This window comes from Salmo salar, chromosome 09, assembly GCF_965601325.2.
Source record: "Salmo salar chromosome 09, fSalSal1, whole genome shotgun sequence".
NCBI classification, from domain to species: Eukaryota; Metazoa; Chordata; class Actinopteri; order Salmoniformes; family Salmonidae; genus Salmo; species Salmo salar.
The window spans coordinates 131,773,666-131,798,563 of NC_138299.1; the positions used below are offsets into that span (position 1 = coordinate 131,773,666).

At 43.8% G+C, this 24,898-nt stretch overlaps 2 protein-coding genes across 5 annotated transcripts in view; both read right to left on the minus strand.

The window, feature by feature from the left end:
• LOC106612759 (glycerophosphodiester phosphodiesterase domain-containing protein 5) overlaps positions 1 to 10,738 on the minus strand; it is a 41,915-nt gene extending 31,177 nt beyond the window's left edge. For 2 of the 3 annotated variants that reach the window (XM_045724525.2, XM_045724524.2), the window contains exon 1: positions 9,514 to 10,738. The gene's annotated coding sequence lies outside the window, so the exon portion shown is untranslated. Of the gene's footprint in view, positions 1 to 9,330; positions 9,492 to 9,513 lie in introns of those variants that run through there. The other variant, XM_082956298.1, reaches the window with a different exon arrangement.
• Positions 10,739 to 10,826: 88 nt separating this feature from the next.
• The window catches only part of LOC106612881 (serine/threonine-protein kinase PAK 1), a 17,841-nt gene continuing 3,769 nt past the window's right edge, over positions 10,827 to 24,898 (minus strand). Inside the window, exons 2-14 of one of the 2 annotated variants that reach the window (XM_014214493.3) lie at positions 18,003 to 18,209; positions 17,742 to 17,836; positions 16,219 to 16,366; positions 16,054 to 16,091; positions 15,286 to 15,396; positions 14,474 to 14,690; positions 13,659 to 13,722; positions 13,393 to 13,554; positions 13,005 to 13,122; positions 12,721 to 12,820; positions 12,335 to 12,531; positions 12,105 to 12,242; positions 10,827 to 11,825 (exon numbers count right to left, since the gene is read on the minus strand). In XM_014214493.3, the coding sequence (XP_014069968.1) occupies positions 11,739 to 11,825; positions 12,105 to 12,242; positions 12,335 to 12,531; positions 12,721 to 12,820; positions 13,005 to 13,122; positions 13,393 to 13,554; positions 13,659 to 13,722; positions 14,474 to 14,690; positions 15,286 to 15,396; positions 16,054 to 16,091; positions 16,219 to 16,366; positions 17,742 to 17,836; positions 18,003 to 18,189 (1,662 nt within the window). In that variant the 5' untranslated portion in view covers positions 18,190 to 18,209 and the 3' untranslated portion in view covers positions 10,827 to 11,738. Of the gene's footprint in view, positions 11,826 to 12,104; positions 12,243 to 12,334; positions 12,532 to 12,720; positions 12,821 to 13,004; positions 13,123 to 13,392; positions 13,555 to 13,658; positions 13,723 to 14,473; positions 14,691 to 15,285; positions 15,397 to 16,053; positions 16,092 to 16,218; positions 16,367 to 17,741; positions 17,837 to 18,002; positions 18,216 to 24,898 lie in introns of both variants that reach the window. The other variant, XM_014214492.3, reaches the window with a different exon arrangement.

Here is a 24,898-nt window from a genome sequence, read left to right on the forward strand (position 1 = left end):
GGGAATGAAAACACTTAATGGGGTTGAATGACCTCTGTTCTGGCTTCCTATTGAGGCCTGATCACCCTCACTAGAAAGACGGAAGACATTGGGTGAGATTTACATGGGCTATGTAAACACGAATAACTAGGAAGAAGTTTATCATTTATCAGTAGTCCTGTGTGTAATTTGGAACACGAGAAGGAGAGAGAGTATTGCCCCTGAATGAGGGACACCTGTCTCTAGTCATTACCTTATGGGATATACTTATTTCCTTATGGAGTTATCAAGAGTTGTAATTATAATTTGATTTGTTATTCTAATTTATTTATTTTTGATTTAACAGGAAGTGTTTTTTAATTTTTTATTACCAGTCCCTGGGGACCTTTGGTAAATATGCAAATTTATTTATCTGCCTATAAAAGGAAGAAATATATGTTGCTGATGGTTGACAGTTACTCCAAATAAATTGAAGGTTTTCCCACCTCGAGTTATATATGTGTAATGTTTTTCCCACCTCTAGTTTTATATGAAGAAGTGTATTGCTGCTGTTGTGTTGTTTGTTTGTTATTGTCTTGTTTCCATAACAAATCTCATCAGATTTGGTCTGCTGTATTGTCGGGATGTCTCCCTAAGGATTGGCCCTCTAACTCCCTGACCCTGTAACTTTGCAATGAGATCGCCAAGATGATAGGGATAAGATGATAAGTCAATTTGGTGAAAAATTGTTTAAACTGTGTATTCTTATTCTCTTTGACATTTGTTTTAGAAATCTGTATTAAGAATATTGCTAGTAGTAATAATTTGTCATACAGAAAAAAAATTGTCTGGATTTCCTGAATCAGAAATGCCCTAAACTAAACTGTTGTTCTGGTCTGTCCTCTCTCGAGGTAATGGCAAAGGTGACCACAGATGGTGTGTAGATGCATGGAAGGGATCATTTAACTTCTTCAGGCTAGGGGGCAGTATTCGGAAGTTTGGATGAATGAGGTGCCCAAAGTAAACTGCCTGTTACTCAGGCCCAGAAGCTAGGATATGCATATAATTGGTAGTATTGGATAGAAAACACTCTAAAGTTTCCAAAACTATTAAGATAATATGGCAGGTGAAAACCCGAGGACAATCCATCCAGAATTTTTTTTTTTCAGCTCACCCTTGATTACTATGGCTGTCAATGGGAATATAAAAGGAATACCTCCCAGATTGCAGTTCCTAGGGCTTCCACTAGATGTCAACAGTCTTTAGAAAGAGTTTCAGGCTTGTTTTTTGAAAAATGAGCTAGAATTTGTAGTTTTAGCAAGTGGCTCCCATTTTGGCTGTAGTGTTTGTTGCGCGTTCTGGTGAGGGCGCAAACTTAACCTGTTAGGGCTAGGGGGCAGTATTGACACGGCTGGATAAAAAACGTACCCGATTTAATCTGGTTACTACTCCTGCCCAGTAACTAGAATATGCATATAATTATTGGCTTTGGATAGAAAACACTCCAAAGTTTCTAAAACTGTTTGAATGGTGTCTGTGAGTATAACAGAACTCAAATGGCAGGTCAAAACCTGAGAAGATTCTGTACAGGAAGTACCCTGTCTGACCATTTCTTGGCCTTCTTTGCCATCTCTATCCATTACAAAGGATCTCTGCTGTTACGTGACACTTCCTAAAAATGGCATAAAAATGGATTTTAAACAGCGGTTGACATGCTTCGAAGTACGGTAATGTAATATTTAGATTTTTTTTGACACGAATTGCGCCATGCTCGTGACCCTGATTTACCATTTCGGATAGTGTCTGGAACGCACGAACAAAACGCCGCTATTTGGATATAACGATGGATTATTTTGGACCAAACCAACATTTGTTATTGAAGTAGCAGTCCTGGGAGTGCATTCTGACGAAGACAACAAAGGTAATCAAACTTTTGTAATAGTAAATCTGACTTTGGTCAGGGCCAAACTTGGTGGGTGTCTAAATGGCTAGCCGTGATGGCTGGGCTATCTACTGAGAATATTGCAAAATGTCCTTTCACCGAAAAGCTATTTTAAAATCGGACACCTCGATTGCACAAAGGAGTTCTGTATCTATAATTCTTAAAATAATTGTTATGTTTTTTGTGAACGTTTATCGTGAGTAATTTAGTAAATTGTTAGTAAATTCCCCGGAAGTTTGCGGGGGGTATGCTAGTTCTGAACGTCACATGCTAATGTAAAAAGCTGGTTTTTGATATAAATATGAACTTGATTGAACAAAACATGCATGTATTGTATAACATAATGTCCTAGGGTTGTCATCTGATGAAGATCATCAAAGGTTAGTGCTGCATTTAGCTGCCTTCTGGGTTTTTGTGACATTATATGCTAGCTTGAAAAATGGGTGTCTGATTATTTCTGGCTGGGTACTCTGCTGACATAATCTAATGTTTTGCTTTCGTTGTAAAGCCTTTTTGAAATCGGACAGTGTGGTTAGATTAACGAGAGTCTTGTCTTTAAAATGCTGTAAAATAGTAATATGTTTGAGAAATTGAAGTAATAGCATTTCTAAGGTATTTGAATAACGCGCCACAGGATTCAACTGGCTGTTGAGTAGGTGGGACGAATTCGTCCCGCCGGTCCTAGAGAGGTTAACCAAGAACAGCGTGAACCTCAACCCCCCTAACCGGCTGAAAAAATGGCGTTCACTATGACCTTGTCCTTCACCACTTCTACTGTGAGACCAGAGTCTGAGCCAGCAACCTGTACACAGCATCCAGTCAAAGCAATCAACTGCCTTTTCCCTCATGCCTTTTCTCTCAGGAGTGCGACATGAGTCCATGTGGAGTGAGCATGGAGAGAGAACCTGTCAAAATGTATTTCATGCTGCTGGTGTACCGGTAGGAAAATGCACAAGACATAATGGACTGTAAAGGACAGGTGAAACATTATCAAGGGCCCTCCACTTTGAACATGTGCCATTGAGAGGACGAACTGACACACTATCTGAAGATGAACGTGAAGACACGCCAGAAGGATGAGTGCCGGGAAAGAAGGGGGGGTCAACCGTGCTAGTAATTGATTTAGGCTTATCCAAAATGATTTACTTGGGGTATCAGGTTGATTGTGGAGGTCTGCACACTGCGAACTGGATAATAATTTAGACTAAGAATGCATTGAGATACCAATCTGTCATTAACTATTCTCATCAATTGTGGTAATGCTGGAAATATAAGATGAATATACTGTTTGCAAATGTACAGTTGTGGCCAAAAGTTGAGAATGACACAAATATTAATTTCCACAAAGTTTGCTGATTCAGTGTCTTTAGATATTTTTGTCAGATGTTACTATGGAATACTGAAGTATAATTACAAGCATTTCATAAGTGTCAAAAGCTTTTATTGACAATTGCATGAAGTTGATGCAAAGAGTCAATATTTGCAGAGTTGAGCCTTCTTTTTCAAGACCTCTGCAATCCACCCTGGCATGCTGTCAATTAACTTCTGGGCCACATCCTGACTGATGGCAGCCCATTCTTGCATAACCAATGCTTGGAGTTTGTCAGAATTTGTGGGTTTTTGTTTGTCCAACCGCCTCTTGAGGATTGACCACAAGTTCTCAATGGGATTAAGGTCTGGGGAGTTTCCTGGCCATGGATCCAAAATATCGATGTTTTGTTCCCTGAGCCACTTAGTTATCACTTTTAGCTTATGGCTAGGTGCTCCATCATGCTGGAAAAGGCATTGTTCATCACCAAACTTTTCCTGGATGGTTGGGAGAAGTTGCTCTCGGAGGATGTGTTGGTACCATTCTTTATTCATGGCTGTGTTCTTAGGCAAAATTGTGAGTGAGCCCACTCCCTTGGCTGAGAAGCAACCGCAAACATGAATGGTCTAAGGATGCTTTACTGTTGGCATGACACAGGACTGATGGTAGCGCTCATCTTGTCTTCTCCGGACAAGCTTTTTTCCGGATGCCCCAAACAATCGGAAAGGGGATTCATCAGAGAAAATGACTTTACCCCAGTCCTCAGTAGTCCAATCCCTCTACATTTTGCAGAATATCAGTCTGTCCCTGATGTTTTTCCTGGAGAGAAGTGGCTTCTTTGCTGCCTTTCTTGACACCAGGCCATCCTCCAAAAGTCTTTGCCTCACTGTGCGTGCAGATGCACTCACACCTGCCTGCTGCCATTCCTGAGCAAGCTCTGTACTGGTGGTGCCCCGATCCCGCAGCTGAATCAACTTTAGGAGATGGTCCTGGCGCTTGCTGGACTTTCTTGGGTGCCCTGAAGCCTTCTTCACAACAATTGAACCACTCTCCTTGAAGTTCTTGTTGATCAGATAAATGGTTGATTTAGGTGCAATCTTACTGCCAGCAATATCCTTGCCTGTGAAGCCCTTTTTGTGCAAAGCAATGATGACGGCACCTGTTTCCTTGCAGGTAACCATGGTTAACAGAGGAAGAACAATGATTCCAAGCACCACCCTCCTTTTGAAGCTTCCAGTCTGTTATTCGAACTCAATCAGCATGACAGAGTGATCTCCAGCCCTGTCCTCGTCAACACTCATACCCGTGTTAACGAAAGAATCACTGACATGGTGTCAGCTGGTCCTTTTGTGGCAGGGCTGAAATGCAGTGGAATTGTTTTTGGGGGATTCAGTTAATTTGCATGGCAAAGAGGGACTTTGCAATTAATTGCAATTCATCTGATCACTCTTCATAACATTCTGGAGTATATGCAAATTGCCATCATACAAACTGAGGCAGCAGACTTTGTGAAAATTAATATTTGTGTCATTCTCAAAACTTTTGGCCACGACTGTACATTCTAACCGTGTCGATGTGTGCTAAGTTGAGGATCTTGAATTTGAGTAATAGACTCAACGTGGAGCACTGAAGACTGTCATTCTAAATTTGGGTTGCATAACATTGATAGTAGGGGTTTTGTTCACCATGTTACCAGAATTCTAATGTTAAAGCATATCAATACATATGGCTTTCTGATGATACAGTACAATTGACTTAAGCATGTTTTAATATGTTTATAACTATGTATGTGTTTGAGCAGTAGTGACTAACGTGCTATGGGTTAGATAGAATGATTTATGTGCAAATGTATTTGTAGCCAGATGCTAAGTAAATACGGGGCATATGTTTGAGACAGAATGTTTGCATAAGATTGTGCCAAATGATAGGTGACCATTGCTGTACATTCATACCCCAGGGTGAGGGTAACTTGACTATGGTAGTGGAACATCTGAAAGACCTCAGCTATGATCTCGCATGCAAACACCAACCAGACAACGATTGGAATCCGTTTGGATGGGTTCAGTCATTATTTGCTGTTATGGGAGCTACAATATTTATTTTGTTGATTTATGGCTTAGTTATCTTTTTTTGCAATAATGCTTATTATAACTTGTGTTTGGTGATGAAGTATGTACTGATGTTTAATTAATGTCCTTACCCCCTTCTGAGAATGAATTGCACTATGTAAAGGTTTGAAACTCATTTACGATTGTAATGTATGTTTTCAATTTTCCTTTTTTCCCCTCATGTTAATGCTTGCTAGATGAAAATTATTTTAAGTAATTTCCTATTAGGTTGAGACATTAGTCTCAAAAGGGTGGATATGTGGAGGAAATTATTTAATTACCTACTATGTTGTTTAATTAGACATACTATGTTGTTTTTACTTAAAGAATTGTCCATTGTTATATGTTAGTATTTTGCTGATACAGGCTTGTCTTGTGTGACTTAGTCACAAGTCTGAGTGTACAGATAAGAGCCATTTGGTTGTGACTGCAGTATGTGACATCCTGTTTTAACAATCTACAGGAACTTAGATGTCTGGAAACATGCAGAAAGGAACAGACAACGGTGGCAACGTCAGCTATCTTAATCTGCACAAACAAGCTAAATCAGCTTTTACACACCATGTTCCCTCCCTGTTTCCCCCCATCTGCTAAACTGCCACGTAGACAAAATAGGTTGTACTTTTTCTATAAAAGGAGAGACAACGCTGTCCGTTGGGCTTTCCTAATGATGCACTGTTGAGTGGTTGTTATTGATTGCTTCATTTTTGTAAATCTTATAATAAAGTTGTTTTGAAGAATACAGTCTCTCTCCTTTTGGTTAGAATTACCACAACATATTCGATTGAACTAAGGAAAACACATCTATACAGTTTTAACCTCTCTAGGATAGGGGGCAGTATTTTCACATCCGGATAAAAAACATACCCGATTTAATCTGGTTATTACCACTGCCCAGAAACTAGAATATGCATATAATTGTTTGATTTGGATAGAAAACACCCTAAAGTTTCTAAAACGGTTTGAATGGTGTCTGTGAGTATAACAGAACTCATATGGCAGGCAAAAACCTGAGAAGATTCTGTACAGGAAGTGCCCTCTCTGACCATTTCTTGGCCTTCTACACTCTCTTTATTGAAAACTGAGGATCTCTGCTGTAACGTGACATTTTCTAAGGCTCCCATAGGCTCTCAGAAGGCGCCAGAATGTTGAATGATGACTTTGCAGCCCATGGCTGAAAAACAGTAGCGTATTTGGTATGTGGTCGATCTGAGAACAATGAGACGGGGGCGCACGTGCACGTGCACGTGAAGAGTCCATTTTAGATTTTGAGTCTTTGAACGAAAACAGGGTTTCCCGGTCGGAATATGATCGCTTTTTTACGAGAAAAACCGCATAAAAATTGATTTTAAAAAGCGTTTCACATGCTTCGAAGTACGGTAATGGAATATTTAGAATTTTTTTGTCACGATACGCGTCCGTGCGTCACCGTTCAGATAGTGTCTTGAACGCAAACATTTGTGGATGAAGTAGAAGTCCTGGGAGTGCATTCTGACGAAGAACAGCAAAGGTAATCCAATTTTTCTTATAGTAAATCTGAGTTTGGTGAGTGCCAAACTTGGTGGGTGTCAAAATAGCTAGCCCGTGATGGCGAGCTATCTACTCAGAATATTGCAAAATGTGCTTTTGCCGAAAAGCTATTTTAAAATCGGACACCGCGATTGCATAAAGGAGTTCTGTATCTATAATTCTTAAAATAATTGTTATGTTTTTTGTGAACGTTTATCGTGAGTAATTTAGTAAATTCACCGGAAGTTTGCGGTGGGTATGCTAGTTCTGAACGTCACATGCTAATGTAAAAAGTAGTTTTTTGATATAAATATGAACTTGATTGAACAAAACATGCATGTATTGTATAACATAATGTCCTAGGAGTGTCATCTGATGAAGATCATCAAAGGTTAGTGCTGCATTTAGCTGTGGTTTTGGTTTTTGTGACATTATATGCTAGCTTGAAAAATGGGTGTCTGATTATTTCTGGCTGGGTACTCTGCTGACATAATCTAATGTTTTGCTTTCGTTGTAAAGCCTTTTTGAAATCGGACAGTGTGGTTAGATTAACGAGAGTCTTGTCTTTAAAATGGTGTAAAATAGTCATATGTTTGAGAAATTGAAGTAATAGCATTTCTAAGGTATTTGAATATCGCGCCACGGGATTCCACTGGCTGTTGAGTAGGTGGGACGATTTCGTCCCACATACCCTAGAGAGGTTAAAAAGACCTACCTCATCTGTACTGTAACACTAACCCACATCTGAACCACCATTAATCCAGGTTAATAGCATACACTGATCATATCTCTTTCACAGGACAGACCTACTCCCGTGACCTGGCACAGCATGTCTTTAACTTCTTAGGAATAGCCCCCTTTTTTTCAATTTTCGCCTAAAATGACATACCCAAATCTAACTGCCTGTAGCTCAGGCCCTGAAGCAAGGACATGCATATTCTTGGTACCATTTGAAAGTAAACACTTTGAAGTTTGTGGAAATGTGACTTGACTGTAGGAGAATATAACACAATAAATCTGGTAGAAGAAAATACCAACATTTTTTCCCCCTACCCCCATCTTTGAAATGCAACAGAAAGGTCCCACGTCTGTAAGTCCGATGGTGTCCACAAGATAGCAGCAGTGTATGTGCAAAGTTTCAGACGGATAACTTGAAGTATGAGAAAACTACATGACATTTAGTGTGAAGTCACCCAGGTACATTTGGGCAAATCGTGAAGGTGCCATACCGGGTCAATGGATTAATGCTCTCTATGGTAAAATAAAAAAAAGAGATTTGATGTCAAAAGGAGAGAAAGAGACAGTGACTAAGCTGATCTGAGGTCCAGGTAAAGATCAGATTGAGGTTTATTGTCCTACAAGAGGAAATTCTTACAGCTCACACATTACATACACAAACCACATAGAAACACAGCAGGAAACAAACAGCAGCAAACAGTCAGACATACTGTAAATGCTAGGATGGGCTGGTGTTGTACCAGCAGCTACAGGATGCAAGGTCAATAAAACCCTGAGAGAACTGGACCAACAAAACCACTAACCCAGAGAGGACAGAGAGAGCTAGAAAAAATATATGAAGGAAGATGTGATGTTTTGCTCATCGTCTGCATGGATACAATGGATGATGTTTCTATGTTTGTATTAATGTATCATAGCATCATTAATTATGCCAGTTGACTAGTAGAAGTAGAATGATTCTGTACTTTGTAGAGTAGCCTAAACCCTATAATTAGACTAAGTAGAACAGACATGGAACCCCTGACCTTGTCAATGACTGGTAAACTCATACACTCACAATGCCTGACATTGAAAGGGGATTCCCGTTCTACCCACTCTTATTATTATATGGCCTACTATACACCATCTGCCCTGTACAGTAGGCTTAACAATGACCTTAGGCAAGGGCTACAGACAGTATGTGTGTGTCTATAAATAAACAGTGTTAAACTTAACAGTGACTCTCTGTTGTCTCCGTTGTTCATTCATTCTCTCCCAGCATCACCCCATCATCATCACCAGCTATACCCCAGCACCCATAGGCCTCCCATCCAAGCTGAGCACCAATACACCAGACACCAATACAAATCTTCAACCCAATACACCAGCACCATTCCCAGAAGCAGTTGACCTACCCCAGCCCCAAGACCTAACACAGCACCAATGCAATATCTAACCTAACACAGAAACCAGGCTATTCGTGAACAGAGGAAGGGACGAGAGAGAGTGCGAGAGAGATATATGTAGGCTATGCTATGTACCCTCATATTCCCGGGCTGTCACATACCCAACAGAATAAAAAAGAGCGGACCCTGAAACAAACAGACCGTTAGATAGATCTTGTAAATCTAGAAATCTCCCGGCCAACTTAACGGTCTGGTCATTCCCTCCGTGTGTCGGTCACCCAGGAGACAATGACGGCTCTACACAGCAGCAGGCAGCAGACGCAATCTATCAATCTTCATTCAAACAACTGTTATGATCAGAGTGTTCAATGGTCAACTTACTATTAATGGAATAGCCCAGTAAACTACTGTTTTTTCCGTGACAGTGTTGCAGTAGGTTGTCTCTAACGCAAGAGAGGATGATCTGCCTGTATAAGCATGGGACTCGTTAGCCAATAATAAAACAAGAAAAAACAAGAATCCTATTACCACCGTTTACCATGCAACAATATATTCCAGACTTACCGGACGGTGATTATAACAGCTACTCGTCCGTTGTTATTGTTTTCTCTGTCTGTTTATCCGTTTAGAAAAAAAGCACGCGGTCTGTGTTGCCGTAGCCTCCTGCAGTCTGGTGATGGTATAATAACAGCCGCGTCTGTCTCGCTCCAAAGAACCTTGAGAGAGAGAGAGAGAGAGCCACTCCCACCTGTTGCTAACAGTACATGCATCTATAATTACACAGTAAGGAATAATGATCCAAATAGGCTGAAACTATTACGCTCGTTCTTTGGCAGCGAATGAAAAGGTTGTTGTTTGAAGCTCAGACTAGAGGGATGGATGCAACATAACGGATTTAACCACACCGAATGTGATTTTAAAGTGTTATAGTCTAGTTTATCATGATTTAGTTGCCTAGGCTAAAGTGTGTGGGTGTACCTCTAATCTTGGGCAGTGAAGCTCTTTGTAATCTGTAACACATTCATGTAATGACAATAGTACATGGGTGATGGAGAAGGCCAGAGGTTAAACCTGTCTTTCTCATCCAATGGATTTTGAGTAGAAGGCAAGGAGTATGCAATTAAGATTCTCCCAGAGATCGAGGAATAGACAGAGACAGATAAATGAGGCAGTGAGAGGGAAGGAAAGGGATATAAATAAAGAGCTGGTGGGTTGCGACACAGACGCACACATACCCTTTGTCTAGCCAGGCAGATTAAGACTGTGGCAACAGTAATTACCAGTTTAATCAGTGTCTTGAGTCTTATTTCCCGTTCAGATAAGAACCCCACCCAGAGGAGCAGAAACACTTCCAATAACACTTTATATAAACAGACCTAACCAGGAGTACACCCAACAGACCGAGACAGACTCTCTCCATAATAGAGATTTGTCTCATTCAAAATAAGACTTTTATAAGCATCATAATTATGTCTCCAATACACAGGAAGAGAAGACTTCAATAACTATCGCCACCCTTATCTGAACTGGTCTGAACCAGTTCAACTCAGTCTATACCAGTTCTAAACCGGTCTAACCTCAGGTGGACTACAGTAGTCTGGGGAACTGAAAAGATTGAGGTTTTCTAGCCTCTTCTCACAGCCGCAGGAGCGTGCAGAGCACTCCGATTCTGGTGAGAGACTAGAGGTTGTCCAACTGTCTGCTAGAAGTCTTCCACCGGTGAGACAGTTTAAGGCCGAAGGTAGTTAACGCTACATTTTAAAAACAGAACAAAGCCAAACCTCCTGGTAGAAAGTATACTTCTTATTGATACCTTGGTATTCTTCAGCTCCATCTGAATAAAGAAAAACACGTTGCTAAACAAAGAAGGCAGACAATATTTTTCTGGTTGTTTTAGTTTGGGTTTTTTTGCAGTTTTTTACACATGTAATGTACATACTCTCTTCAGAAGGTTGGGACTAGGATCAGTCCAACATTGTACCATAACGATTGTACTGGAAAAATAGGATTTAGATATGTTCTTCTATACTGTATCATACACAGGCATCCTTCATGTACCATAATTATCATCATCATCACCAATTGTATTATTATTATTATTATTATGATTTTAGACATTCCATAAAAAAGGTGTCATGCGTGTCATCTCAGTCAGCCAGACAGAGAGAGAGAAAGAGGGAGAGCGAGAGAGGAGTAGAGATAAGGACAGAGAGATAAGGAGATACGTTTGACGTTCCAACGTTTGATCGGTCTGAAAGACTGTCCCAAATGGCACCCTATTTTTGACAAAAGTAGTGCACTATTTAGGATCTATGGTGCCGTTTGGGACTTAGACAATAACAGTACCACTTTGCGTCTCTTCATTACACTGTAATCAACCAATCACTTCTCCCCAAAACAAAACACCTAAGAAAATATCAAACCAAAATGCACTTTTTCAATACATAAAAATAACAGTCAGACATAAACAAACAAACAGTTCAAAAGGTCAGATCAGATCCAGTCCAGAGCCACTGTCCATAGACAGTTCAGACACTGTCCTGCTGAAACTACAACTCCCATGAGTCTTTGGGCCTGGAACTCTTCTCCAATCCGATCAGTGTATTTGTACCAGCAATGACATCAGTAAGAGCGTCCTTCCCACAGTCACCATGATAGGTCAAGGGTTTGAGGGGGATGGTACACCCTGAAACACCCCCTGTCTGGGTCCAGAGGGGAGAGGAGGGGTCTTTTTTGCCCCGGAGGGAGGGGCGGGGAGGGGGTGATCCATTGTGCTAGCATCTAGCAGGTTAGCGGTTAGCCTTGGCTGCTTCTTTGGCTGCCAGGATGAGAGGAGTCAGACTGGATAAAGGCTTGGCCACCTTCAGGAACTGGTGCTGTGGAGGAGGAGAGGAGAGAAGAGAGGAAAAAGAGGAGAGGAAAGATAGGTTTAGTTTTATTAGTGGTAAAACTAGTCATGTGGTTTGATGCTGAAACCAACCTTATGCTCCTCTCTCTCTCTCTCTCTCTCTCTCTCTCTCTCTCTCTCTCTCTCTCTCTCTCTCTCTCTCTCTCTCTCTCTCTCTCTCTCTCTCTCTCTCTCTCTCTCTCTCTCTCTCTCTCTCTCTCTTTCGCTCTCTCTCTCTCTCTCTCTCTCTCTCTCTCTCTCTCTCTACCTGTAGTAGGTCTTTAGCGCTCCCTCTCTTCTCCACATCCATCTCCAAGCAACAGGTGAGGAAGTCTCTGAAGACTGAGGACAGTTTCTCTGGGTTCTGAAGTTCTGGAGTCCCGTTGGTCGCAATCAGATACAACGCCTAGGAGATAGGACAGGACCGACAGGGCCGTTATAGACACACAAAGACAGAGAGACACACACATACACATTTTCTCTCTCTCTACCTCTTACCCTGAGTGGGTTCTCATTGAGGTAAGGGGGTTCTCCCTCCACCATCTCTATAGCCATGATGCCTAGAGACCAGATGTCAACTTTAGGACCATAAGCCTTCCTGGTCACCACCTCTGGAGCCATCCAATAGGGAGTCCCCACCATGGTGCTCCTCTTACTCTGCTCTGGAGTGATCTGGGCACAGAACCCAAAGTCAGCTAGAGAGGAGAGAGAGAACACACATGTTAGAATAGGACATTGCACTCTAATGCACTATATAAGGCTAAATATGCAATGGCACAGTGGTAGTGCTGCATTAAAACAGACTATGAGCTCCCTCTGCTGGTCAAATGGAGAAACTGCACATTAATGCCCCCATCTCCAACCCTAATAAGTGTGTTACATACTGAGTTTCACTGATCCGTCTATTCCCAGAAGGATGTTGTCACTCTTGATGTCGCGATGGATCACCTGGTTAGAATGGAGGAACTCCAAGGCCTGCAGACACTGGAGAGAGAGAGAGAGAGGGAGAAAGATGTACAAAAGTGCTCAAGGCATCACTTTCTGAACTAGAAGGCATGCCGACAAGCCAGGCACACACACACACACACACACACACACACACACACACACACACACACACACACACACACACACACACACACACACACACACACACAGCAGCACTGACCTCCCGACACACAGCAGCGATCTGAGCCTCGTCCATACATGTCTCCGTGACAACGTCAGTCAGAGAACCTCCAGCCAGATACTCCATCACCACCCATAGCTCCTCCCCCACCAGGTAACTACAGAAACACAACACCACACCCACGTTACCATGGTAACATCACATATCACCACTGTACCAGTTCGTCAATGGTAAGGGGAAGCTAGAGGGTGTGAGGGACGGTTAGGGTGTGTCTGTGTGTGAAAAAGAAGAAGTCGAAAGACAAGATATCTAGTCCTCACAACTAATGTGTGTGTTTACATGTCAATGTGTGCGTTTAGGAGTGTGTGTGTTTGTATGCGTGTCTCACCTGTCTAGTAAACGATGTTGGTGTGTGTGTGTGTCTCACCTGTCCAGGTAGTTGACTATGTTGGGGTTCTTGTTTTCCCTCATGACCAGGATCTCGTTGATGATGAGCTCCTTCTTGGGCTGCTGCTGCAGGTTCATCTGTTTAATGGCCACCTCCTGGCCTGTAGCGATGTCTATGGCTGTATATACCGTACCTGACGCACTGGAGGAGGGAGGAGGAGGAGGGGAGAGAGAGACTTCTTTCATTTTAAAGTGAAGAAGTGAAGTGTGTGTGTGTGTGTGTGTGTGTGTGTAGTGTAGACTCACCCCTGTCCAATCTTCTCAAAGCGAGTGTATTTCTTCTTGGGGTCTCCCACACTGACTATACTCCCTGAGAGGAGGGAGGAAGGGAAGAAGGGAGAGAAGTGAGGTTAATAAATGAAACAGAAAGACAGAGTGAAGAGTCAGAGAGAGAAAGAGAGAGACAGACAGACAGGGAAACAGAGAAGAGACATAGAGGCAGAAGTAGGACCATTACAGTAGAGACTCTCAGAGATTTCACTTTAAAACCACTGTAGGACCACGTCTGTCAGGGTCAGGTCAAAGACATGCTGGTCGGACTCAGACAGATGGTGAGAGAGGGAGAGGAGGAGAGAGAGAGAGAAAGAGAGAGAGAGAGAAAAAGAGAGCGAGTGAGAGAGGAGAGACAGTAACAGACAGGACATCTTGTTAGGTCCACAGGAGCAGGTGAGACAGTCAGATGCTCAATTTCACAGAATCACTCGGTAACTCCAGGAGATTGGACAGTAGGGAGAGAAGAGGACCAATCAGATGCCAGGGTTGGACAGGAGGGTAGGAGGATGTCTGAGTGACAGTATTGTTTCTTACCAGTAGAGGGAGACCTGAGTACATCTGAGGCATGGAGCATCATAGGATGATATAGTTGAACTAGTTACACACACACACACACACACACACACCCCCCCAATGGATTAGAGAGTACACACACCATTCATCACTACAGAGTACTTACGGCACAATGACAGGAGATGGTACAAGGGATCTGAAACCAGCAGCCAGTGCAATTCACTTCTATTGCAACTTTCAGACGACCTGTGTGTGTCTGTGCATGCGTTACTTACGCAGTTTCTCCAGTATCTCTTCATCAGACATCTTCTTCTTGCGTGTTTTGTCTGCGGGGCGTGGCATGGAGGGGCCAGGTGCAGGACTAGGGGTGGGGCTAGTGGGGGGTGTGATGGTGGAGGTGGCGCCCTCCGGAGGTGGGGGGGAGATAGGCGACGTGGCAACGTCTCTGGTGGGAGGAGCTGGGAGTGGATCTATGACAGAACGAGTGTATATCTGAGGAGAAAGAGAGGAGGAGGGAAGGAGAGAGGAAGGGAGAGAGGGGGTGTTGGAGAGGGAGAGAGTGAAAGAAGGGAGAGAAAAGGACTATGTTATCCTTCTGAGCTATAGCTTATGCAATTGGTGGTCCACCAAACCAACTCAGTTACAGTTACTGGTCCTTATTTTACTGTGTCTGTGTGTCCCAGTCAGGTGCGCTAAGCTGCTAAATCACCGTGGCAACAGTGGCGCCATGGCAGTAGCCCTGTCTGAGACGCCACTTCAGTTCGGACCAAAAGAAAAGACTCCTCTCAGCCAATCAGAGAACGGACTTCTCTAGGGGATTTCTCTGGTGTGTGTGTGTGTGTGTTTTCTGTGACAACAGAGTGAACAGAGAGGCAGTGTGAGTTTAGTATCTAAATTCAGCCCCCTGCTGCCGCCCATGATCGTCACACACACACACACACACACACACACACACACACACACACACACACACACACACACACACAATGCTGAGTCTGTTAGTGAGGAGCAGCACAAGGATAGTGTGACTTTATTTACCTTGTCTGGAGCCAGGGGGCTGAGTGTATGTGTGTGGCGTGTGTCTTACTGATTTGGTGTGTTCTGGTCGGGGAGCGACAACAGGAGGGGGCATGGCCTCATCTTCCTCGTCCTCAGATACGGTTGCTATGGCAGGCGTCTCTGACACAGCCTTGGAGCTCTGAAGAGGATGTGACATCACTTTCAGTTAGCTCACTTTCTTTTCCTCCTTCTCCATCTCCCCCTTTCTTCTCCTTCTGACTGACTGACAGCCAGGCAGATAGAGAACGTGAACGGAGGAAAATATACTGATTCACAGACAGTGCAGACAAAGGGAGAGAATGAGGGATGGAGAGGTAAAGAGAGAGGGAGAAGTAGAGCCAGGGAAGAATGTGTCTCAAGGACTGTCGATCGGCACACCTCTCCTCTCCATTTTGTCCTCTGCTCTCTCTTCCACCATCTCTTATCCTCTCATTCTCTCTGTTTATCCCGTTTTTCTCTATCCCTCCAATCCTATTTGCCATTCTTCATCTATGGCAGATGCTCTAAACACACATTGATAGTTGAGATATGTTCCTATCAAAATGCACCCTATTCCCTATATAGTGCCCTACCATGGCTCATAGGGCTCTGGTCAGAATTGTGGTGATGGGCCCTGATCACATCCGGCCTGGATTGGGAGTCCCATAGGGCAGCGCACAACTGGCCCAGCGTCGTCCGGGTTTGGCCAGGGTAGGCCGTCATTGTAAATAAGAATTTGTTCTTAACTGACTTGCCTAGTTAAATAAAAGGTTAAATAAAAAATGTGAAATGAAATAGGGTGTGTCAGGAGACTTACGGCAGTTTTGGAACAGCTGTAGTTGTCTGAACTCTTGTCTGTAGAGGAGAAGGAAAACAGGATGAAGGAGGAGAAAACAAGACAAATAGCATGTGTGTTCTGACAAATAGTGTATGTGTTAACATCTGAATGTGTGTGTGTATACATGCTAGTGTGTGTGTGTACCTGTAAAGCTCATGTACTTCTGGCTGTTGTTGGTCTCCTTGGAGTCGTAGAACTTGAGAACGTCAAGGACAGCCTGAGGATTCTTCTTCTGTTCCAGCTTAGTGATGTTAGAGGTCTGGAGCAACCGAGCCCATTGCTCCGGCATGCCCTACACACACACACACACACACACACAGACACACACACACACACACACACACACACACACACACACACACACAGACACACACACACACACACACACACACAGACACACACAGACACACACACACACACACACACACACACACACACAGACACACACACACACACACATACACACACACGATGTTAGTAACAAGAGAGAGATGTCGTGTCTGCAGTGGTCAGAGAACTGGGTCATATCTCCATCCTACAGTATCATCCCCCACTCTGCTTCCCTCTCCCTCTACTCGCTCCATTCCTCCTAAGATCTCCCCCTATTACAGACAGACAGAGAGGGAGAAAGAGGGATTGAAGAAGAAAGAGGCATTGAGGGTGGGTATGCCAAACCGCTACAGTATACACAGCCTACATCTTTGTCACCATATTAGCTAAAGTAACGTCATAGTCAGCATAGCTAATAGAACTAATGTTTTAGTAAACCCGCTACAATAATGCAGTAACGTTACAGTGTGCATTCAGTAAGCAGGTACACCGGTGGGCCCAGGTGGCAATAAATTAGTTAAACCAACAGCGTACCTTGACTTGGAAGAGTTCCAGTGTTGTGTTGGATAGCCATAGCCAGCTAGCTAACATAGCATCCCTCTGTTTGAGCAGGGTGTTTCAGTAGGCTAAACAAAGTTAGCTAGCTGCATTTCCTAGCTAAGTAAATTAAACTGAAAGTGGAAGAAAAAAAACTACAATCTTTATTTCTCTCGTTTCTAAATTTAAGAAGAAATTTGTTTAAAACTGTTCAATTATTTTATTTCTATCTTTGGGTCAATTACTCACATTTTATGCACTGCAGTGCAAGCTGTAGCTTATGCTTTCAGTACGAGATTCATTCTCTGATCCTTTGATTGGGTGGACAACATGTCAGTTCATGCTGCAAGAGCTCTGATAGGTTGGAGGACGTCCTGCGGAAATGGTCAATTACTGTGGAAGTCTATTGATGGGCATGAGCCTCCTAGGTTTTGTATTGAAGTCAATGTACCCAGTGTACCCTGGTGTACACCATGGTGCTACACCAGAGTGCTGCTGAGGCTCCTGTAGATCTTCTTTGCAAAATTGTGTATTTTAATAAATTATTTAGTGACATGATTATATTTAGTATAGTTTTATCTAAAAAGGATAACCTTTTAAATGTTTGTTTCCATTTTTTTTTATGACATTCACTGAGGAGGATGGTCCTCACCTTCCTCCTCTGAGGAGCCTCCACTATCCTACACAGGCCATAGTTGATCAGCTGAATCATTGTTAAACACCCTACTAGATACAGATCCTAGATCTAGAGCACGTAGACAGACCCTAGTAGAGCATAGATGTAGAGCACATGGACTCACTGTGAACTCTCCAGTGACTGCATCGAAGCCCACATGGATGGTGTGTTCAAAATCAGAAGGCAGAGAGATCTCTGGACGCTCCTTCTTCTTGTTGGCTGAGAGAGAGATAAAGAGAGAGATAAAATTAGGAGAGAAAGGGAGAGAGGAGAGGCTCATGGGAAGGCTAACCATGCAAGCTACCGCAAGGGATCCTGGGGGATTTGGATGTCTGTCTTCCCCCTGGTTACCTCCCTTCGTTGTGCGCGCGCACACAGGACTCACTCTTGTCTCCTCCTCCTGTCAGGATGGACCTGATGGAGCGATCTTTCTTCTTCCTGTCCTCTGGGTTGGGGGGGAGGGGCTTGGAGCCATGGGGGGCAGGATCTTTGCTGCAGGAGCCAATCAGAGTGCTGGTGTTCCTCATGGGCGGGGCTGGGGGCTTGTCCTCGATGTCCCCATTATCAGACATATTCACCAATTACACGCCGGCTGCTCCTGGAACAACCAATCAACATTAGGTCACAGAACATTACCAGTCTACCAGCCTATCAACTAACATGACATTAGTCCACTAGCCAATCAACTGACAAAACATTTAGCCAATCAGCTGACAGGACCACACCAGTCCACTAGCCTGTCAGCTGACAGAACATTAGTACTCTAGCCAATTAGCTGACAGAACATTATTCCACTAGCCCATCAGCTGAGAGAGCATTAGTCAACTAGCCTATCAGCTAGCATGACACAGGTAGTAGAGCTACCAGTCCATAGTTGACTAGCTGGCATTCTGTCTGATCTGCAAACACACACATCATTTACAGGCCAGTTTCCTGGAAACAGAATGTGTGTGTGCACGCTGCAAACACTGACCACTGAGTCACAATCCAGGAAGAGAAAGACACACACAACCCTGCTGCCTCTGCTCACTTAATTCTAAGAGCCATTGAACTGAGGAGAGAAAGGAACAAGCTAATGACTGGTTGTACCACAAACATCTAAAAACGGCACACACACACACACACACACACACACACACACAAAGTCATTCACATAGGGGATGTAAGCTAACCTGCTATAGTGAATGCTCTGGTGGACACAGTCTACCAAAGGGAACAACTATCTGGGTCAAATACACACACACACACACACACAGGACAGTTTTACAGAGTTCATGTCATGAGAAGAGCTTACCAAGAAAAACATCCAAAAGGACTAATTTGAGGTAGAAATTTGGAGCACTAAACAAAAAGAGCAGATTGATTTATTTTAGCTCATCCACTGTACAGGAGAATAACAGAGTTCATGTCGTCTCAATGCAGGAATGAATCATAACGTCCACATGGTAAATAATGTGACATTTACATCTGATTTGTAATCATCTGGTACACTGGCCTCATCATACCTCAGGGTTAGTGTAACAGAGTTAAAATCATATACCGTAATGCCACAGCTTGAAATGACTCCCTTCGCGTCGCTGAATTGCTAACTTTTCAGTGGTGTAGCTGGCGAAGCAGTTGTCAAGTGGGCAATCTCTTTTTTACCTTTATTTAACTAGGCAAGTCAGTTAAGAACAAATTCTTATTTTCAATGACAGCCTAGGAACAGTGGGTTAACTGCCTTGTTCAGAGGCAGAACGACAGATTTTTACCTTGTCAGCTCAGGGATTCAAACTTGCAACCTTTCGGTTACTAGTCCAACGCTCTAACCACTAGGCTACCTGCCGCTACCCTGCCCCATCTTGGCTTCAGCTTCTGTCTCCTCAGTCCTCCTCTAACTGCAACAGCTACAGCTAGTTCAAGTCCAAATACCATGCAGTGTGTGACGGAGAGAGTTTGTATGTGTGAAAAAATGTGAGAGTGTGTGTTTGGACTTGAGTTCTGCTCTGCTGCCTTTCAGTCATAATGAGGTCACAGCCTGTGATGTCAGAACGAGCCATGGGGTAGGAGGTGGGGTTTGTGGCTCACACACACACGTCATGAAAGTGTGGAGCTACAGTATATTTGTCACACAAACACTAAACAGATGTATAAACAAATGCACACACAGTCTACAAATCACACACCTCTTCACATTCACAGCCCTGGTGACTAAGAGAGCAGCTGGCCGCAAGGTGGATCACACACACACATACTGTACTTGATCTGGTTCTGTAATTCTACAGCACCGTTGTCACTTCCTCCCTTCTTTCCATCTTCCCTCCCTCCTTCAGACATCAAACACATCCTCCCCCGTCTCACCCCGCCCGTCATACCCCCCCCCCCGTCTCACTCCCCCCCCCCCCCCCCCCCCCCCGTCTCACCTCCCCCCCCCGTCTCAGCTCCCCCCCGTCTCAACCCCCCCCGTCTCACCTCCCCCCCGTCTCAACCCCCCCCGTCTCACCTCCTCCCCCGTCTCCCCACCCAAATCCTCTTCTGGCGAGCACACAAGGGAGGTCTCACACATCACCCTACTAACACACACACACACACACACACACACACACACACACACACACACACACACACACACACACACACACACACACAGAGCAGAAGACTAATAAAAAGGTACATCTTGAGCTACGTCCCAAATGGCACCCTATTCCCTTTACAGTGCACAACTTTTGACCAGGGCCCATAGAGCTCTAGTCAAAAGTAGTATGCTATGTAGGGAATAGGGTGCCATTTGAGATGCATCTCTGGTGCTTTCCACTGACTGAGCTGACACTATAGATATCAAACAGGGTTGGACTCGGATTACAACCCTGTCTCACCCCTGTCTGAAAAAAATATTTTTTTCTTTTGTGACCAATTTTAGAAAGTACAAAACACACACATATTGTTTTGTTGTCTGACAGAGACAGTGGGTTAGCCTGTTGGTGTTCCTCCCTGCTGATCAGCTGAATTAGCTAAACCTCCACAGCCAGCAGGGGAGGAGAGTGGAGGCCTTAATACACCAAGCCCAGAAGACCTCACTATCCCTGGGGAGTTGAGGAGACAGAGACCCCCTCCTGGTGGAGCTAATGACTAGACAGATCGAGCCTACGCTCATCGTTTTGTGTGTGTTTGTGTGAGATTACATTTTTTTCAACAAAAGAAAGAACAATATCAAGAGAAAAAAAATAAGAAAGGAAGCAAGAAAGCGAGAAAAAGATCAAATAGTATTCCTGTCCCACCATGTTAATGAGCCAGCCCCTAGGGCAGAGAGAGACACTTCAAATGCATATTTTACCATATTTTAAACACTCTCTCTCTCTCTCACACACACACACACACACACACACACACACACACACACACACACACACACACACACACACACACACACACACACACACACACACTTCAGTCTTTCAAGTAGATGAGAGCAGACTGTTCTCTCTGATACATTAGCTTCTTGGTTTATTGAAATTCTCAAACAAAGTGGAACACAAAAAAGATTGGAATTATCATCATCATTGTCATGAAAAGATATCAACGTAATCACAACTTAATCACAACATAATCATGCTTTTATCATCTAAGAAATATAGCTAGGTCACTGATCTGGAGAAAGTTATACATGCTTTTATTGTAACTCTTTGTATACACTCTTTGTCAATCAATCACTCCATTGTCTACAGTTAGTTCAAAATGCTGCTGCTCGCTCGGCTTTTAACAGGCACCAGAAAATGTCACCACGTCAGCTTCTCTGGCTAGCAGTCACTTTTAGAATAGATTTGAACACTATTAATCATGTTTAAGGCTCGGTTTAGCCCCCATCCTATATATCAGCCTGAGATCCTCTGGCAGGGCACTGTGGACCATTCCAAAGTCTAGGTTGAAAACTAAAGGAGACTGGGCATTTGCCATTAGGGCCCCTAGACTGTGGAATGGTCTGCCAGAGGATTTCAGGCTTGCAGATTCAGTGCCTATTTTTTAATCCCTGCTGAAGACACACTTTTATGAAGATGATTTTAATGTAGGACTTCAATATATGCTTTAATTTGAATTTTTTTCCATTCTCCTTCCTCCTGTCTTTGTTTATTTGTTAGTACTTTTATTTTATTATTTTATGATGTGAAGCACTTTGTTACTTGTATTGAAAAGCACTATACAAATACATTATTATTATAATAATGACTGTATGAATAATATGTATGAGGACAGAATGCTTATTATTTGAAAATAGGTGGGTTTATAAAAGAGAACTTGAAGGTGTGTGTGTGTCCCACTCCCAGGAGTCCCACAACAGGCTCAAACAGATGGCAGAGAGGACATGGCCAAACACACAATTAGAGAGAAAGAGCAGCATAGCATAGCGCCTGCTGGCTGGCTGTGGGTGGGTGGGGGGTGGGGGGGGTGGGGTACATTTTTGCATGAGTGAGGAACAAGCCAAGCCTGAACTGGACATGCAGTGGAAGACAGTGAGGAATTGAGAGAGAGACAGTGAGAGAGCAACAGTGAGAGAGAAACAGTGAGAGAGAAGGTAAAGAGAAAAAAAAGGGGTTGTGGTACTGCCATAGCGCACTGTCCTGCCCCCTCTGGTTGCCTGGGGTTACGGTGTTGATGGATGGACAGTGACAGGAAGACTCTCACTCTATTCACACACAATTCAAATGACCAAACTCACACAGACCAAAACCTGAGAGCTCCTGCTCTCGCTCCTTCTATTTCCCTCCCCCTCTCTCTCGCGCACACACACACACACACACACACATCACCTCATCTCACTACAGGCACTCCACCATGCAGAACGGATGACAATTGATTCCAAGAGACATACCCCCTGTGTGTGTGTGTACCAGCTGGTCTATGATACTGCAGTTTTCTCTCACGCCTAAGAGCAGGAAATGAAGCCAAACAGAGAAAATCAACAACCCTCTCTCATCCATGACCGACTGACGACATCACCAATATCACCATGATGACCTACTACATCACCATGACCAACAAACTACACTGAACAAAAATAAAAATGCAACAATTTAAAAGATTTTACAGAGTTACAGTTCATATGAGGAAATCAGTAAATTAAAGTTAATTAGGCCCTAATCTATGGATTTCACATAACCGGGAATGAAGATATGCATCTGTCCAGAAACAAAGAACTTTCTTCTGAAATTCGTCAGTCTATTCTTGTTCTGAGAAATGAAGGCTATTCCATGCGAGAAATTGCCAAGAAACTGAAGATCTCGTACAACGCTGTGTACTACTCCCTTCACAAAACAGCGCAAAGTGGCTCTAACCAGAATAGAACGAGGAGTGGGAGGCCCCGGTGCACAACTGAGCAAGAGGACAAGTACATTAGAGTGTGTAGTTTGAGAAACAGATGCCTCACAAGTCCTCAACCGGCAGCTTCATTAAATAGTACCCGCAATACATCAGTCTCAACGTCAACAGTGAAGAGGCGACTCCGGGATGCTGGCCTTCTAGGCAGAGTTTGTCTGTCCAGTGTGTGTTCAAAAACAAGGACATTTCTAAGTGACCCCAAACTTTTGAACGGTAGTGTATATTTCCTTCATTCTTTCTTTCACTGGAGGACATTAAGTGCTTACAATCCAAAGATGCTTTGCAGCCTGGCACTGTGAGAGGTCTGTCCTCCTAATAACTCTAAGTGAGCTTAATGTCAGCTTAAGAGGAAAACACACACACACAGCAGCCAGTGTTGATAAATCAGTGTGTGTTGGCGTCTTAAAAATGTCAACCTGAGAAGGCCTTCCTCACCTTTCATCAATGCACTGTGTATTGTATGTGTGTGTCGCGGCTCGCCATGGGTGCCTAGAGATATCACAGGAACCTAGTCGCCAGCAGATTCTTAGGGTGGGGTTCATCCCAACATTCTACTGTGGCTCCCCCTTTTCCTCTCCTCCTTGACACTCCATCACCATGACATCATCATGAGTTCCACCAGGCGATTGTTTGAATCACAAAGAAGAAAAAGATCCATCTTCTTTCTCTCTGTGTCCCTTTGCATCGCTCTCTTTACATCTGCTGTCTGTTCATTTAACCGTGCCTAGAGAGATGCTCACACTGACTGCGTTCTCCTTTACCTCTGAAGATGTGTGTGTGTGTGTGTGTGCGTGCGCGCGTGCAGGCATTGAAGAGGGAAGGGGGTGAGATGGATAGAGGAGTAGAAAGCAAGGGAGCGAAGCAGAGAGAAAGAGAACAATGCCAGTCCTGAGGAATACTAGGAGCTCCATTATTCACTAAAAACTGTTTGAAGCTGATCCCTCTATTTTACCCCCTCTACCCCTTGCCCTCTCTCCTTCTCTCTCTCCCTCTCCCTATTTATTTTTCTCTGAGAAAAAAGGGAAGGGTGTGTGAGAGAGAGAATTGAATGAGAGCTGTGAGCCACTGACTAGTCTAAGTACCCAACACATATAATCTCTCTCTCCTTCTCCCCCTCTCTGTCCAGAGTAAACTACAGGGAGAGGGCTGGTCAGTGACCTCACCACTGAACTACTCTCTCCTCATATGATAACTATTAAACACAGAGCTGGGACACACACACACACACACACACACACACACACACACACACACACACACACACACACACACACACACACACACACACACACACACACACACACACACACACACACACACACACACACACACACACACACACACACACACACACACACACAACCATACAGGTATGAGGGTCTCTGCCCACCAGCTGTCTGGCCCTGCCTACCAACCCAATCACCAAGGCAACACCATAAATAATGCATGTTGCAAAGCCTGCTGGGAGCCCAGAGCTGCTCCACCCCCGAGAAAAGGAATGATATAACTAGACTAGTGTGTGTGTGTGAGTGAGTGAGTGAGTGAGTGAGTGAGTGAGTGAGTGAGTGAGTGAGTGAGTGAGTGAGTGAGTGAGTGAGTGAGTGAGTGAGTGAGTGAGTGAGTGAGTGAGGGATCTTCTGATCCCTCCTGTCTCAGCCTCCAGTATTTATGCTGCAGTAGTTTATGTGTCGGGGGGCTAGGGTCAGTCTGTTACATCTGGAGTATTTCTCTTGTCTTATCCGGTGTCCTGTGTGTATTTAAATATGCTCTCTCTAATTCTCTCTTTCTCTCTTTCTGTCTTTCTCTCGGAGGACCTGAGCCCTAGGACCATGCCTCAGGACTACCTGGTATGATGACTCCTTGCTGTCCCCAGTCCACCTGGCCGTGCTGCTGCTCCAGTTTCAACTGTTCTGCCTGCGGCTATGGAAC